This window comes from Equus quagga, chromosome 1 (assembly GCF_021613505.1).
Source record: "Equus quagga isolate Etosha38 chromosome 1, UCLA_HA_Equagga_1.0, whole genome shotgun sequence".
NCBI lineage: Eukaryota > Metazoa > Chordata > Mammalia > Perissodactyla > Equidae > Equus > Equus quagga.
The window spans coordinates 451,459-467,720 of NC_060267.1; the positions used below are offsets into that span (position 1 = coordinate 451,459).

A 16,262-nucleotide genomic window follows, 5' to 3' on the forward strand; every position below is an offset into this window, starting at 1 on the left:
AAAGGATCAGAGAGCTGGATTTTTCTGGTGGAAAACAGGCAGCAGCTTTAGGAGCGGCAGCAGGAGCACAAACACAGGGAAGAAGGCTGCCGGGATGCTCTGTGCACATCGTCGGCCTCTCTGTGCTGTGTCTCCGAGGGACGCTTTCTCCCTCACGATAAACTCAGCACGGAGGCCAAGCACGTCGTCCTGTCCCAGGAGACCCCTCACGGTCCACAGGGGACCTGAGCCTCTGCTCCCAGGCTCAGCACAGGATTTCTCCGTGTGCCAAGACGGACACAGACACCAAGCGTCCGAGACTGCTTGGAGCACGCTGCCACCCCTCTCCGGGAGCGAACGCCGGGCTCAGATTTCCTCTCCTTCCCTGGGTGACAACAGCCCCTGCGTGGGCTGTAGCGAGACAGGGACCCCCGGGCACCTGGCACACTGCCTTCCGCCAGTTGCGGTGGGTCTGTGCCCACATCAGTCTCAGAGGTGCTTCGTCACTTGCTGAACGAGGGCCGGCCACACCAGCCCGGCCTCACGCGCAGACGCTTGACCTGCTCTGTCTGCATCTGGGCTTGTGACTAGAGTCCTGACACCTCAGCCAGCGAGGCCGCCTTCCCGGACGCCTGAGGGGTCTGTCTGCACCGCCACAACGTGCCGGGGAAGCGGATGTGTGGGTCAAGCCAGTTTCCTGATGCTGCTTTTTCATCGTGATCTGTTTTGACCCAGATGCCACGCCTGTTTATTAACAAAACTGACTCCTCAGCTCTGATCTTGACAGACAACAAAAAGCTGAAAAACAAACAAAAATCTCGAGGACGTAACCGAGCTCTCTAAATATGCAAATTGAAACATTCTCTGTAAGCGTGGACTCTCAGAGACAAAGGAGGCTTTGGTGGCTGACCCAGTTCCCTTTATGAACGGGACGCGGCCCAGCCGGCTTAGCTGACTGGCCAGGGCTGGAAACTTGCTGTGTCTAAGGACGCTACTTGAATACAGATCTTTGTTTTAATGCCTTTACAACGTTAGCACATTCTTTCCTACTGATTGTCCCCTGAAGGTTTCCTCTAGGTTATGAGCTGATTTTAAGTCTCTGAAAACGTAAAGATCACGCGTAGTAGTGTTTATTTCCCGTCAAGGAGCTGACTTACATGCTGTGCAGCAGGTTCCAGGAGGCGGGGTCTCTGAGCCAGTCTGGGAACTGGTGGTCCTCCTGGGGAGAGCCCCCAGACAGAGGCCACAGGGGAGGATGGGCTCCTGCCAGCCCTCATGTCTGCATACCCGGTTCCACTTTCCGGTTGTGATTTACTCCTGGACGCCTCTGAGGACGAGTGGTCGCCTGGGGCTGGGTGTTCTGACGAAGACGAGAATGTGTGGGGGGAAGAATGTGGGTAGCCCACCCATCACAGGGCCCTGGGGTCTTCCCCCAACATCCATTACTTCACAGTCAGGCAAAGTAAAGAGTTTCTGGAAAACCCTGTGGACTATTCCTTCCGGAAACAAGGAGAGAGAATTGATTCGGAATATCAGGAACTAGACTTATTTTCTTAGTTTAAATTTTTTTGTTTGTTTTGGCAGACGCACAGACCTGTGTAATCACTATTACAGTCAACACACAAAGCGTTTTTATTAACCCATAAAACTGCCTCGTTTTCCGTTGAGATCGAGCCCTTCTTTCCTTCCTCCACTGCTCAGCGTCTGCAATGATTCCTGCTGCGATGGCTTAGATTTGCTTGTTCTCGAGCGTCGTAGAAATGGAGTCATAGAGCCATCATCTTTTAAATACGGCTTGTTTGGCTGGACATGGTGTTTTTGAGATTCATTCATATTGTTGGGTCTACCATTAGTTTGAGGAACTTGGCTTTATAATTTAAATAATTAAATTGCCACAAAAAACACATACTTTACAATGCCACTCTTAGGTAAAAAACACAAAATATGCAAACTTTCATGGGTGAAAGTACCTGTCCTTCTACGCTTTTTAAATAATTGGTGTTTTAAAAGCCTATTGCGTTTCTTCCCTCCAACATCCAAATTGTCAGCTTAGGAAGATCAGACGCTGGCCGCATCCTCAGACAAGCGATGCCTCAGTGGAACAGGAGCTCCTCAAGGGCGGGGCTCTGCTTGCTCCGGTCACGGAGCTTCTCCAGGTCCGGGAGCAGGGCCCGGGCAGAGCGGGACCCGCCGGGCATTTGTGGAGTGGCAAACCCCGGGAAAGGCGTGTGCTGTCACTAATTGCTCTTTCATTTCCAGGTCCTCACCTCTGGGGACTCTGACGCTAACCCCTACGTGGCTGTGAACATCTTGATTGCGGTGGGCGCCGTCATCATGGTTCTGGGCTTCCTGGGCTGCTGTGGCGCCATGAAGGAGAGCCGCTGCATGCTCCTCCTGGTGAGCTCTCCAGACAAACCCCCGCGCCCGCCCGCAGGGTCCTGGGGGTCACCTCCCGCCCCGTCCTCTGTCTACGGGGCTCACCCAGGCTGGTGGGGCTCGACTCAGACTTCTGTCCAGACGGTTTGATGGTGGAAGGTAATGTGTTTAGTTAGATTAGAGGACACCCTGAGAGAAGACAAAGTTTAGTCATTCATTCATTCATTCACTCATTCGCTCTTTCCGAATACCTGCTCTGCGCCCGATGTTGTGCTAATGACACATAGGCATTAACACACTTAGAACCAGGAGGGAAGACAGACAAGGAAACAGTCAGCTACGGCCGGACGGCCCGAGAAGAGAGAGGAGGGCACTTTCAAGCCAGAAGCAGCAGTGAATACGGTGTTGCTCTGGGTGAGGCTGTGACGAGCTTCCTGCAGGACAAGGCTGGCGTGTCCAGGGAACTCGAGGCCTTGGGTGTGGCTAGAGGGTGGCAGGGGCCGCCTTCCGGAAATGACGTGAGATGGATTGGAGTGTGGACTGCAGTCAAATCCTGCTCCAGGCTAAGGAAACTGTAAGGGACCAAGACAATCGGATCTGTCACTTAGGAAGCTCCATGGAGGGCGGATCGGGTCCGGACAACCCACAGACACTCACTTTTAACATATATATTAGAAAATAACAGTGGATATAGAAAAATATTAGAAAAATCCTCAAGTATTTATTAGCTATAAAGCAGACATAAGGATTTGTCAGAGTTCGTCTAAGCTCGTTTCTCTGATGAACTCAGTGGTGTCAGTCCCCGGGAAGCTATTTCTAACTGTCCCTTTATGACAGGGAGGTGGAGATGGTCTTAACGGGACTGTAATAGCATCTCTGGTGGCTGCTTCTTGAGTGACAAGGCCTCTTCTGCAACTTGGGGAATTTAATTACTTGAGGAGCTTGTGTTAAAAAAAACTAATTTGTGGGCCATATTCTCCAAACTTAGATTCAGCGGATCTGAGGCAGGTTTCAGGAATCCACATTGATAAGACCCCAGGTGATTCTAGAACGTTGTTTTGAAGTCGGTTCTGTTGCTGTTTTGATGTTTGATGAAGAAAGAGAAGGAGAAAGATAATATTCAAGAAATGTTATCTAAGTGTTCAAACTTCCCTCCATTCAGCATCACACCAATGCCCACAGTCCCATCAATAAATCCTCGTTTTAATCACTTTCCTTCATCAGTCTTTGCAGCAAATATTTCTTAGTAGTGATGCCCCAAAATTTGCTTCTTGAGGCAAAGGGTGGGATAAATGAAGAGTGTGGTTCACAGCCCAGCTGTGACTGGGTCCCCACTGCCGAGAGATGCTTCTGCCCGAATGTCCCTGGACGTTGCTGATCACACAGGAATGTAAAACAGACGCCCCTTCTCCTCTCAGTTCTTCATAGGCCTGCTTCTGATCCTGCTTCTCCAGGTGGCAGCCGGCATCCTGGGGGCCGCTTTCAAGTCTCAGGTGTGTACACACATGACATTTGACAACTTTGGAAATGCTACCTTCTGGCATGAAGAATTTCACAATACTTTTCAATTTCCAGACTCAGCGCATTCTGAATGAGACCCTCTATGATAACGTGAAGCTTCTGAGCACAGCAGATGAAAGTGGGAAATCCTTCCAGGAAGCTCTGAGTGAATTTCAGGAAGAGGTAATTAGAACTGTGGTCATTTGGGGAGTTGGACATAGCGCTTCTGTGTTGACTTAATTTTTAACAGGTGTATTCTTTAAAGGTTGAAAGATGTGTCCATTTCGCAGATTTTGACTGATTATTCCGTCACCATGCAATAAGAAAAATCCAAGAATATTTCTAATTCTTTTCCAGCTTATTTCAAAGTTCTGAAGCAGTTTAGAATGACAGAGATTAAGAAAATATGTTTATGACAGATTAAGCTTGACTGGGCCAAGTCAATAATTGCTTTACTATTTGCCGTTTCGAAGGAGGGTGTGTTTGAGGAGTCTCTGTTTCTCTCTCTGGCTGCGTGCCTGCCCCCCTCTTGTGAAATAATTAGAGCTGACAGGCCTGCCACTCACCACGCGCCAGGCTTTACGCTCAGAGTTCACCAAATTCTCGCCACAACTCTGCGAGATGGTAATGCAGCTCATCTCATTGTCCCTATTTGACAGATGAAATTAGGGCTTAGAGAAGTTGGACAGCCAACAAGTGACGGGGTTGGAATCTGAACCCAGATCTGTCTGACTAGTTAATTCTTTCTAATCAGTACTCTCGCTCCTCCCTTATTTATTTATTCATTTGTTTATTTTGGCTGCTTCGCTCTCTTTTGGGTAAAGTAAAACCTTGGGAGGCACTGGAGGTGTACCCTGTCTGGCTCCTGCCCCGTCTCTGAGCCCTGCTGAAGACTGCTCCCCAAGGAGCATGCCGGGCAGGCCAGGGGCCCTTAGCAAGTCTGCCTTCCTGTCTCTGCACCATCCCCGCCCTTGCAGTGTACTTACTACTTGTCTCTCTCTCTCCAAATACATCACATTCTTTGAAGCTTGCCTCAGATATTACTCACTGTGAAACTCCTCCCCACCACACCTTCTCAGCTCGGAATTCCCATCACAGTGACTGTATGGAGAGTTCATTCCACATGTGTCATAGAAATTCCCAGAATCCTAGAGGAGAGCTGGGTTTCACGACGTTTAACCAGACTTCTCGTTGATTGAAGTATTTTACCTTCATGTGCATCCACCCTCTGAAGAGCTGAAAGTTTACCAATCTTTGCCCACCCCATCCCATTTATACCCAAGTCTGATGATCAGTGTGTTCTTTCCTAGTTTGAAACAAAATCTGCCTCCCAAGAATGCGCATCATTTAGTCCTACTTCTTCTTTCTGGAGTTTCCGAGGAAAAAGAAAATCTACTGATGCTTCTGCACATTCCAACTTTTTCTTTGAAAATGGCTACCATGTGACTGATAAAAGCTTTGTTTTTCAAGTGGAAGCATCCTTGGTTTCTTGAGCTATTGATCAGACGACATTTTTACCAGAGCGTTCCCCAGTTCCCATTTGGATAGACTCCAGCTTGTAACATTTCTGCTTAAAGTGTCGTTTCCGAGAGCAGAAGCCCAGTACATCAGTCCCCGTGTTACTGCCCGGGTTGTGCTGCCCCAGCCCCCCGACAGCAGCAGCCTCTGACCCTCCCTCCACAGTCATTCCCCCCTCTAGAGCCCAGATTAACCCAGGTTTAACGCAGGAGGAATTTACACAGCTCAGTTCCTCCGCTGGGGGACTGAGCATCCTTGGTCCTCCCCACCAGGGACCAAGCACACGACAGGTGACCACTGGGTCTCTGGCCTGGGTCCTGAGTCACACTTGCTGCGTGTTGTCCCTGTTTCCCAGGTCTCGATGCCGACCACAGGGTCTACATGTTCTGTGGTCGTAGCACAAGTCCTAATTCCTTCCGTTTTCACACACAAATCCTGTGTCTGAAGCTCTCTGTGTTCCTAGGACTATAGGCCTTTTTTATGGTCAGTTCTGAGTCGTTTCTTTTCTTATCCACCAGGGCTTTGTTTTTTTAGTCATGCGTCTTTGGAGAAAGACTCCTACCTCGGACCCTGGCTGGGTGACCGGGGGCCCACCCCACACGGACAGAGCTTGTAGATACTACGTGGCTTTCTCTCAGAGTGTGCCCCTCTGGAATTCGCGGGGTGACTATTTGTCCAGAGGTCACTGCTCTGAGCCTTGTTCATCTGCTGATATAACACTTTCAGCAGTCCTGACCAGCCTCCTCCCCAGCTGCTCCCACTTCTCACCTGGTGACAGGTATCAGGCCACGTTTAGCCCCTTTGCCTCCCACTCCATCTCTGTAAAGATGTCTGTGCTTCCCGAAGGAACCCCAAGCTATATTGCACTCCAGTGTGGACTGATCTGTGCGTGCATAGAGTGGGACTTATGTTCTTTCTGGTCTGGAGTGTCTGCATCAATACTATTCAAGATTATTTAATCAGAAAGAGAGAGCAATTAGTCATGCTTACCGTGGAAAGGAAAGTAGTTGTTTCAAGATTTCCCTCTTTGCTAATATTGATTGACCTTGGGACCAGCGGAAACTTCCAGCTGTTTGTCCTATGAATGTCTAGTGAGTCATATGTTTGTGCAATTAAGTCTCCCAGCCAAAGTGCAAGACTTTATGTCCACCTCAGTTGAACTCGTTGGTTTGAGTCCATGTGTGAACTGTCTCTGGAAGTCGATTCTGTTCTCCAGTATATCGGTCACCACTCCCACCTCCATAGCAACTGCAGAGCTGATGAGAGTTTCACATCTTTATCTAAATCATCGATGACCACGTTCACGTGAGAGCACAATGGGAACGAGAACTGCCACAAAACAAAAGCAACAACGTAACAGCTGACTTGTAGTGAGCGCTTTCTGCAAGCCAGGTGCCGGGTGAGCACCGCATAGCTTCACATGGGTTTTCTCATTTTTATCTTTACAGCAAATCTACGAGTTAGAGCCTATCATTAGCAACTACTATTATCTGTGTCTTACAGATGAAGAAACGGTGGCACAGAGAGGTTTCGGTGATGTGGGTAACACGGTCACCCAGCCAGTATGGGGAGGTCCTTTTGCTGTCCTGGCATGCGAATGCATCTGAGGCTGGAAAACCACCCCGTCTTGGTTCTATTCTCATCAGCAATTTTTTTCCTACCCTTCTGCATGACGAGTTTTCTCCCTAATGGAGAAAATAGGACATGATGAGGCATAACTGCTTCTCTCTTTCGTCTAATAATATTACGTGCCATCTACCCTGAGTCGCTGGTCTTAACACTTCCTTGTTTTTCTTCCCCAAACATGACCACAAGTTCCTGTAGTGTTTCCCCATGTTTCTGTTTATTCTGGCCCCTTCCTGACGTTATTCAAGAGTTTCATCCTCATTTGCACCCCTTCCCCCATTTTGCGGCCGTCCAGGTAAAAGTCAATCTCACGGGGGCCCACTAAGCATCTTCTTTGCCCCTGAGATGCCTCGAACCCTCTTCTCTGTCTCTTCCAAAAGTCATCAAAGATCATGAGATGGAATTTTCATTTTTTAAGCCTCTCATCTCTTTTGAGCAAAAGTTCTTCGAAGAGACCATGACTCTGTGTCATGAACTCTTTGGAAGCTTCTTTCCCAGGATCTAGGATACTTAGATTGGATTCTGCCCTCTCTTTTGTCATTAAAAACTGGCAGGTAAGTTTTTTATCTTCTCGCCAAGTTCCTCACACTTTTGCATCTGCAACCCTATTTTCCTTCATCAATATTAAGAACAAAATGGACGATTCCTTCATTTTTGCTTCTACCTTCAGAGAGGTGGGTGAAAAGATTTACACGATATTTTAGTATAAAAACTTCTTAATAGTGGTTTCAGAAGAATATGAGTGAATGTGTTGACAATGTTTTTATCTTCTTTAGTGATACCTTTTCATATCTACTTTTCATCAAACAGTTTAAATGCTGTGGATTGGTCAATGGCGCTGCTGACTGGGGAAGTAATTTTCAACAACATTACAAGTCCTGTGAATGTACAGACACATCAGGTTCATCTTGTACAACTTATGATAATAAAAGCGTTTACAAACAGGTGAGAACTAAGTCAAATTTGCCACAGTAAGTAGTTCTGTTAACTTTTCACACTGAAAGTCTCTACAAAAAATTAGATTGCAGCACTTCCAACGGGAATCATGACATAAAGTCCCAGGAATTTCCGAAATAAAAAAGAAATCTTTATTTAAAGATAAAAGCAGATATAGAAAAAGGAAGCATTTCATTTCTTCTGTGAGTCTCGCATCATTTAAACTCAATGGTAACAGATCAAAGAAACATTCCACCTCAGGGGGAGCAAAGGACAAACTAGCAGATGAAAGCTTATTTTGGCCTCTCTCTGGTGACTTTAGTCATTATTATCTTCTATTTTTCCTATTGTAACTTAAGTTCTAGAAATCTATATTTTCACAGCAAAGTTTTCTTTTTTTGTGAGAAGTCCCCTTTTTTCAGGTAACTGTATGGGTGGGAGGAAAGTACTTGGCCTGGGGGTTTGGGCTCTGGATGTTATGTGTACCTACCAATCTACCAAATTATCGCTGCGGTTGAGACGGCGCGAACCCAGACGTTTAAAGTCAGGTAGAAGAGCTGGGTTTATCTTGTACGTGCTGGAGATGCCATACTTATGTCACTTGTGGAGGTCGTAGTCGTATTTCTTATTATTGTTAATTCATCAAATATGGACTGACCGCCTCCCACACACCAGGCCTACTGCAGCCACTGGCAGTCCATTTCTGGACGGCGCGACGCCTGCATGCACGGGGCTGAAGTGTAAACAGGAAGGAGAGAAAGATAATCAGGCAACTTTGGTCCAATGAAGCCTGGGTGTTTCTTGGAAAGGGGGCACAAGGAGGTAGGGGACCATCTAACGCAGTGTCCCGGCTTCGAGGTATGGCTTCCTGGAGGACCTGACAGCTGGTCCTCAGCACAGGGCTCCACACATTTGCTCCTTCTGCCGGAAGGAGTGTTTACCAAACTGACACTGATCTCCATGTCCCGTTACTTGCTGTGGTAGGGGAGGAAGACATCTCCTCTACCCACTCTGGGTCCTTCTGGCTGGAGAAGGAATTAAATTCCCATGAGAGAGAACAACAGGAGAAAATTAAACAAAGCTTTATAACATGTATACATGGGAGAGGCTCAGGCAACCTGGGCAACTCGCCAAAATGGCTGAAGCCCCCACCTTAAATACCCTCTTCAGCTGCAAAGGAGGCTGTTGGGGTGGGGGAGTCAGTTACAGGAGGTTACCAGACAAGTACAGTAAACGAGAGTCAGGTTATTATGCAGATTTAGGTCCTTGCCTTCCGCACTGATGAGAATTTCTGGAGATAAGGTCATCCCCCTTCTTCCTGGTGCAGAGAGGGAGACACCTTTACAGATGGAGATTTCCTTTACAATGTAAATGTCACTTAACAAAGGGTAAGTACATATTACTGTTCAGAGTTTCTCTCATGTCTGCAGTTTTTAAAAGTAACCAGCCAAAAATAATCCTCATGCCAAAGAGATGTATCTTGGGGCGGCCAATTCCAGTCCCCCACACCGTTATCCTTCAGGGCCAGCTGTGTGTCAGACAGACCCTGGCTGGAATCATTCAAGCTTCTGGACCTCGAGGAGATTACAGTCTCCTTGGGAGAGAGCTCCACAAAGGCTGCTAGGATTCGGTAAACTAATTTCTGTAATTCCTGAAGGCTGTTCTCACTCTTGCTTTGGTTACTAATGGCGGCTGAGGTTAATCACGTATCAGGAAACAGGAGGGGTCTCGGGATCCTCTCTCCTGCTGACTGTCATGTCCTTTACCAGAATCCTATCGAGACTGAGTCCTGAGGGTGTTGCTGTTACTGGCATTTAAAGTAACTCAACGGGGAAGTTTTCTCCCGACTGAGCTATCGCGTGTTTTCACTGTCAAAATAACATCTCTAAAAAGTCTTATTCTCACCTTTCATATTCCTCCCTGCTCCCCTCCTGCCCACCTAACTTTAGACACAGTCTCTACAAGGAAGAGGGGAAATGATATGGGGCAAATGAAGGTGGTTTCCACTCAGGAGGAGGAGGAGACTGGTGAATTCAACTGCAGATTGCTGCCTCCTGTGAAAGATTCAACTTAAAGAGGTTTTCCTCAGGATAGATTTTGAAAAGCCCCAGCATTATCCTAAAAAATAAGAGAAATTCCCTCTAAATTCACACACAGATCAGCTGAAGATAGGCTGATAGAGACACCAGTATCGCAAAAGGAAGGTTATAAATTCATAAAATACTTCCATTTGCCCTGTGTCATTTGCAAGAAGTCTGGAAAAATTAAAAATCAGGAATGGCCATAATTTACATTCCTTTCCCCCCCCCCCCCTTTTGCCAAGATAACCTGGTTATCTGGAGGGGACGGGGCCAGAAAACTTCTCAAATATACTGACTGTGACTGAGTACACGCGAGCATTAATCTCACGCTTCACCCGATTGACGTAATTTCCTGGAACGTCCACCCCGTGGGATCAGATGAGAGTGGAGAGACTCGGTGCTCAGGAGTGAGGGGGAGAAAGCTGTCGCTCTCAGCCTTGGGGAGAACTCGTATTTTATGGAACAAAACAGCAATATTTAGTTGACCCTTTGTGCATGTAAGACTCTCATAAGAATGATCTATTTTCTGGCAATATAGACTATACCACTATTACACTGTGAAATATTTTTCCATTTTTGAATTATTCAAATAATTGACAATTGTTAGAGTTTTTAAGTCTGGTCTGAAAAGTTTGAAGCTTGGAATTGCATGCTGGTTTGGATAAATTTCAAAAACTGTGTCAGAGAGGAAGCTTTCTAAGTTCTCTGTAAAGTACGGGCATAATCGTGGACATAATGTGTTTTTCTTTTTAAGGTAAAAATAACCCTGATAAATATTATTAAGGGATTTTAGAAAAACCTTGTTTTAAAAATGAAAACTTGCAATACAATTAGCTGGAGACCCAGCCAGGGAACTCTCTGCTGCAGATTATAGACGTAAATAACACACAGTCAGGGTGCTAACTGAAATGAACAACCACAAGTCAGGATAAAATTCTTATTTATAGCTAAAGATCCCTACATTCAGCAATCAGGTAGCTGAAGCAAAATTTTGCTCCTCAAATGCTTTCTAATATATAAACAAACTGCAACAATTACAACTTTTTTGGGGGAGGAGCATGCAGTGGTGGGAATAACCGAATTCCTTTTTGCTGAGCGTGTTCCTAGGGAGCAATGTACAAAGTCAACCCAATGGAAAAAAATTCATTAGAATAAGGTAAAAACTTGATTAAGGATAACTTTTTATGTTTTGTTCTCTTAACAGCCATGCATTTCTTTGATAAAAGACTTAGTTGCAAAACATATTCTCGTGGTTATTGGAATAGCGTTTGGACTGGCAGTTATTGAGGTACAGTACTAATAACTTGCATTATTGACTCTTCATTCGTTTCCTTGTTGGTTCATTAATTCTTCTAGCAAATATTTATGGTGAGCCAAATAAAAGCTGAGTGCTTCAGGAAAGCACCAGGGACCCAGGACCCCCATATCTGCTCTCAACACCCCAGCCTGCACCCAGCACCCCCATATCTGCACCCAGAAACCCCTATTCGCCTGAGTCTGGGGAGGGGGTTACAGTTGTATGAACTGAGCAGGGCTGAGGCTGTTACTTCTGAACGATCTCTCTACTGGGAAACAAAAATGGAATTAATTTCCACACAGTTCTTAGTCCCAGATAGCCTTTCCCACTGAAAACCAGCGTGAGAGGTAAAGTTTCCTGATTTGGAAGAAATAGCACCAAACAAGCCTGGACACAACCTTCACCCTTTTATCTCCCTTTCCGATTTTGAAACAGAAAATAAAATCCGCATGCAGGAGTATGGGAGCTGTCTTCCCGCTATTCCATTCTAGAGAAATCCAGCAGGTTCCAGGAACGAGGGAGAGTTGACTGATTCCTTGCTGTCAGGATACGGACTCGCTTGGAGAAGATTTTAGGGAAGCTCAAGGCTTATGAGTTTATGCTCATCAATTTGATTACTGATGTTGAAAAACAATCCTGTATGGAGTTTTATATGTTGGCATGAATTTTTTTAGGAACCTGAAGGATATTTTTTACGTGGCCTAAAATTCTTTGCCAAAAAGATAAAATAAGAGTCTTCAGACAAGCATTTTTGGAATGGTCCCAGATCTTGGTTAATTTAGAGAGCAAGTGAGTCAAATTCACTCAGATCCCATTTCGGGGGGTTGGCGAGGATCCCCCACGTGTGAGGCGTCTCTGGTCAGCGCCTCCGAGGGCTGGCTGGTCAGCTCCACGTTCGCGCCTCGCTCCCTGGCATTCTGGTGCTGCCCCTCCTGCGAGTGCCACACTGCGGCCAGAGAGGAATCTTCGCCGGCCCTGAGCACTTTAGTGTTCTCAGCCGTCATCTGGGTTCCTGGTGCAATTTCGCAGCAACCATTAGAGGGAGGGTGGGGACAGCCAGCAGCAAGCGGGCTGCTGAGTGTCGGTTCCTTGTAGCCCAAATGAATAGTCTAAAGATGCAGCGTCCTCTGACACGTGGCTGTTTATGACCAGAGCCCAGGAGTGCTGCGCAGTTCATCCGAATCTCTCGATTCTGCCTTTGGGAAATGTCCTTCGTTTCTCTGCTCTGTATTCTGGGTTCACGCTAATTTAGAAATACAAACTAGTGGCTGTAGAGGTGAGAGAGGAATCCCACACGTCCACTCAGATGTTTATAAACATAAACTCACACACACACACACAAACACACACGTATGTTGGCAGAGTAGCCTTTAGACGAATGATTGAAAAGCAGGCTTCAAATGAGGAGATCGATGTAAGTGTCAAATTCCACATTAGACTCAAACCCACACAGCTGACTGTGACCACCCACAACTCACAGATGCTTCTAAGAAGCTTCTCAAAAGCAAAGCCAGAGAAAACAAGGATGGAATCCCCTGGGAAGATTGGGGTCTCCTCTGTCAGAGCCAAAGGCGTTGCCAAGCATCCAAGTATGTGTAATGGAAAATGAGATTTCAAGAGGAATAGCATTGCAGCATTTTATGAAATTGGTGTGGGGGCCGGCCCTGTGGTGGAGCAGTTAAGTTCGTGCGCTCCACTTCTGAGGCCTGGGATTGGCGGGTTCAGATGCCAGGTGCGGACATGGCACTGCTTGTCAAGCCATGCTGTGGTAGGCATCCCACATAAAATAGAGGAAGATGGGGGCACGGATGTTAGCTCAGGGCCAGTCTTCCTCAGCAGAAAGAGGAGGATTGGCAGCAGTTAGCTCAGGGCTAATCTTCCTCAAATAAAAAAGAAAGAAAGAAATTGGTATGCTCCATGTGTTTGTTACATATTTAGATATTTTATTGGTCGTTCTAAAGATGTGTATAGGGAAATACCTTAATAAAAAGCTTCTGTTGATTAATTTATAGGAATGTAATTTATATGATAATATCATAAAATATAACTGTTTTTTGAGTTACGTTGGTTAAATTAAGAGCGATTTCTAGACTGTGGGTAGATATGATATAGTTGGTTCAAAGAACTATTTGAAACTTTTTTTTCACTTCCTCAGTCTAAAACCTGCCCTCCCTCTAGGATTTGAAGGGAAAAGCATCCTTTGGTGTTCCTCTCTTTTTATTCAAAACGGAGCTTAGAAAGCTGTCTCCTGGTAGCCAGTCTATGAAATGTATCCAGTAGACGCAGGCATGAGTGCAGCCGCCTAACACACAGGCAGCAACCCGCTCCGCTTACCAAGTTCAGATTCAAGAAGACACGAAGGTGCCTGGAGAGAAAACCCCTGCAGTAAATATTTTCAGGAAGGAAACAGAGCAAATAGCTCCCTGCGGAAAATACATTCAAACTATCTCCATAGAAAAACACCAAATGAAAAACCCACGCTCCGACACGTGGCCTCTGGCGGTGGTGCATCTGAGCGAGGCCCCGACGGGCCCAGGGTTGTTTTCCAGGCTCTGCTAAGACCACGTCCTGTGGGATTCTCCTCTGACGGGATGCTGGGAATCTATGTAGAATGCTTTATTTTTCTAAGAAAATTTTATCTAGAGACATCGGAATTCTCATTATTCTGAGTTAATTATCTAGACTATCATCTTTCTCCTTATTTGATTACAGCAAATTACAAGCACAAAAAAATGACCAGCACTTTCTCTCCTCACTTTAATTAAGAAAAAAAGCCCTTGACACTGGCAGTCATCACTTTGTAGGACAAAACTCATCCCGATGGGAGGTCCCGGAATAGAGCAGATAAAAGAGAAAGGTGATCATTTTACTTCTTTTTCTTTTTTGAGGAAGATTAGTCCTGAGCTAACATCTGCCAATCCTCCACTTTTTTCTGAGGAAGACTGGCCCTGAGCTAACATCCGTGCCCATCTTGCTGTACTTTATATGTGGCACGCCTACCACAGCATGGCTTGCCAAGCGTTGCCATGTCCGCACCAGGGATCCAAAGCAGCGAACCCCAGGCCGCCAAAGCGGAACGTGCACGCTTAACTGCTGCGCCACTGGGCTGGCCCCAAAACTTTACATTTTTCAGGCTGCCTCAGATTGTGGGAGCTCATGCACATGACTCAGTAAGTTTATCCTGAGTTTTGGCATCGCTATGTGGTGAATCTCTTTGAATTATTTGCTATTTTTATGAACAATGATAAAATTTCTTTTCAGAGGCAGAGAAAGGCAAGAAAGTGGGACATTAGCTGTCTGGCCTGCTGACAGGCGGGGGAGTCTGTTTCAAGGGGGCCGTGGAAGAGGGTAGTTGCCTGGTCCCAGTACTTTGCCCATTTTCTTGATTCTTTCTTGGTACTTGTCGCCCAGACTTAAGGCAAAAAGACAATTTCAGTCCTGACTTTTAGAAGATTCTGAATGAAATTACTACTTTTGCAGAGAATTGGCATCGACTTTTTTTTAAGAAGGAAGAAATACAGGGCAGTAGTTCTCGCCTGAAAAGCATTTCCGGGAAAGAATGAGCAGGCAGGACTCAGTGTGGGAGGGGCCATTGCGACGATGACTCGGGTACATGGCCCCTCATTCTCCTGTCCCCTCACGGGGGCCTGGGCAGCAAACTTTCCCCCTGACTCACACACAGCCCTTCTGTCATTTCCACATCAAGACCACAGCATGCGGAGCATGACTGCAGAGCCAACTGGGGCAAGTTTTGGGGTCCCTCATTCTTGGGAGAGGCACTTAATGAGATGGAAATTATGCCCCAGAGTTTCAGCTGTGATTTTTCATTTCAAAGGAAATTCCTGCATTCAGCTATTCCCCATAGATTTCGAAGCTTTGAAAAAAAATTTACTTTTCTTCATTTCTGTTGGCAATGCCTAAAAATATGGCAAGAGAAATTCTGGATTCCTTGACTTTTATGCAGATGATCTAAACCAGATGGTGGCAACCCTTTTATGGAACCGACAGGTACATTCAGCCCCCAGAGGTCTGGGCCCCCCAGAGCCACAGGGCTGCACGCCCCAGGAGGGATGGCTCGAAGGGCAGGGTCCTCTGGTGGCAGCCGTACCACGCGCGGTCCGGTAGGCAGGGTTAGACGTGGATTGGCAGCTGAAAACCCTCATTAAAACAGAAAGTACTCACAGAGCTTTTTCAGTGCTCTTTGTCCCGTTGGAGTCTCATTTCCCAGGAAGAGAGATGATTTAGAAAAATAGGATCAGAGCTCTCAGAGTCTTTTCATCACATAGAATGTTCTTTCTATCTATTTATCATGTCCCAGCGTTTCCCCTTAAATTCCACACTAATCCTGTGATTTTATTTTCCAGATACTTGGTCTGGTATTTTCCATGGTCTTGTACTGCCAGATCGGGAACAAGTGAACCCAGGGATGTGTCAAGCTCCCATCAGTCAAACTGCTTTAAAGTCTTGCTTTGGCTTTGTGACTAAATATCTGAGAGCTGTATATGTCAGGAGCAGCTGTCCTATTAAAACGCCTCATTTCGCTGGACCACAGATATCTTCCAGACATAGTGAACAGATTTAAGATTCGAGTGACACAAGGAAAATGACACGAATGTGCATTTTTACTCAAAATAAAACTAACATTGTTTACATCGGTGCTTTTTCATGTCTGATCATTGCGTTCAGGTGTTGGTGTGCTCGAAACGTCCGTCTGGAGCCGCCCAGTGGGGTGACCTCATCCCCAGGTGACAGGGCCGTGCTTTGTCGGGCATGAATCTGAGCTTTCGGGAGCAGCGCTGTCTGTTGTGTGGTGTATCAGCCATCACTGCTGAGAGCGGATTAAATCTCAAGTTGAAAGGTTCAGAGTGGCCCAGATAAAAGAGCCACCATCTCCTGTATGTCTGTACCAGAATCTTCTCATGGTCTCTCCTTTCTGTCTCTGCTGTGGG

At 46.3% G+C, this 16,262-nt stretch overlaps 1 protein-coding gene across 1 annotated transcript in view; it reads left to right on the forward strand.

Annotated features, from left to right (window-relative positions):
• The window catches only part of TSPAN8 (tetraspanin 8), a 29,284-nt gene extending 13,319 nt beyond the window's left edge, over positions 1-15,965 (forward strand). Inside the window, exons 3-8 of the mRNA XM_046681947.1 lie at positions 2,239-2,376; positions 3,774-3,848; positions 3,931-4,038; positions 7,810-7,944; positions 11,221-11,304; positions 15,678-15,965. Of these exons, the coding sequence (XP_046537903.1) occupies positions 2,239-2,376; positions 3,774-3,848; positions 3,931-4,038; positions 7,810-7,944; positions 11,221-11,304; positions 15,678-15,731 (594 nt within the window). The 3' untranslated portion in view covers positions 15,732-15,965. The remainder of the gene's footprint in view (positions 1-2,238; positions 2,377-3,773; positions 3,849-3,930; positions 4,039-7,809; positions 7,945-11,220; positions 11,305-15,677) is intronic.
• Positions 15,966-16,262: the final 297 nt, after the last annotated feature.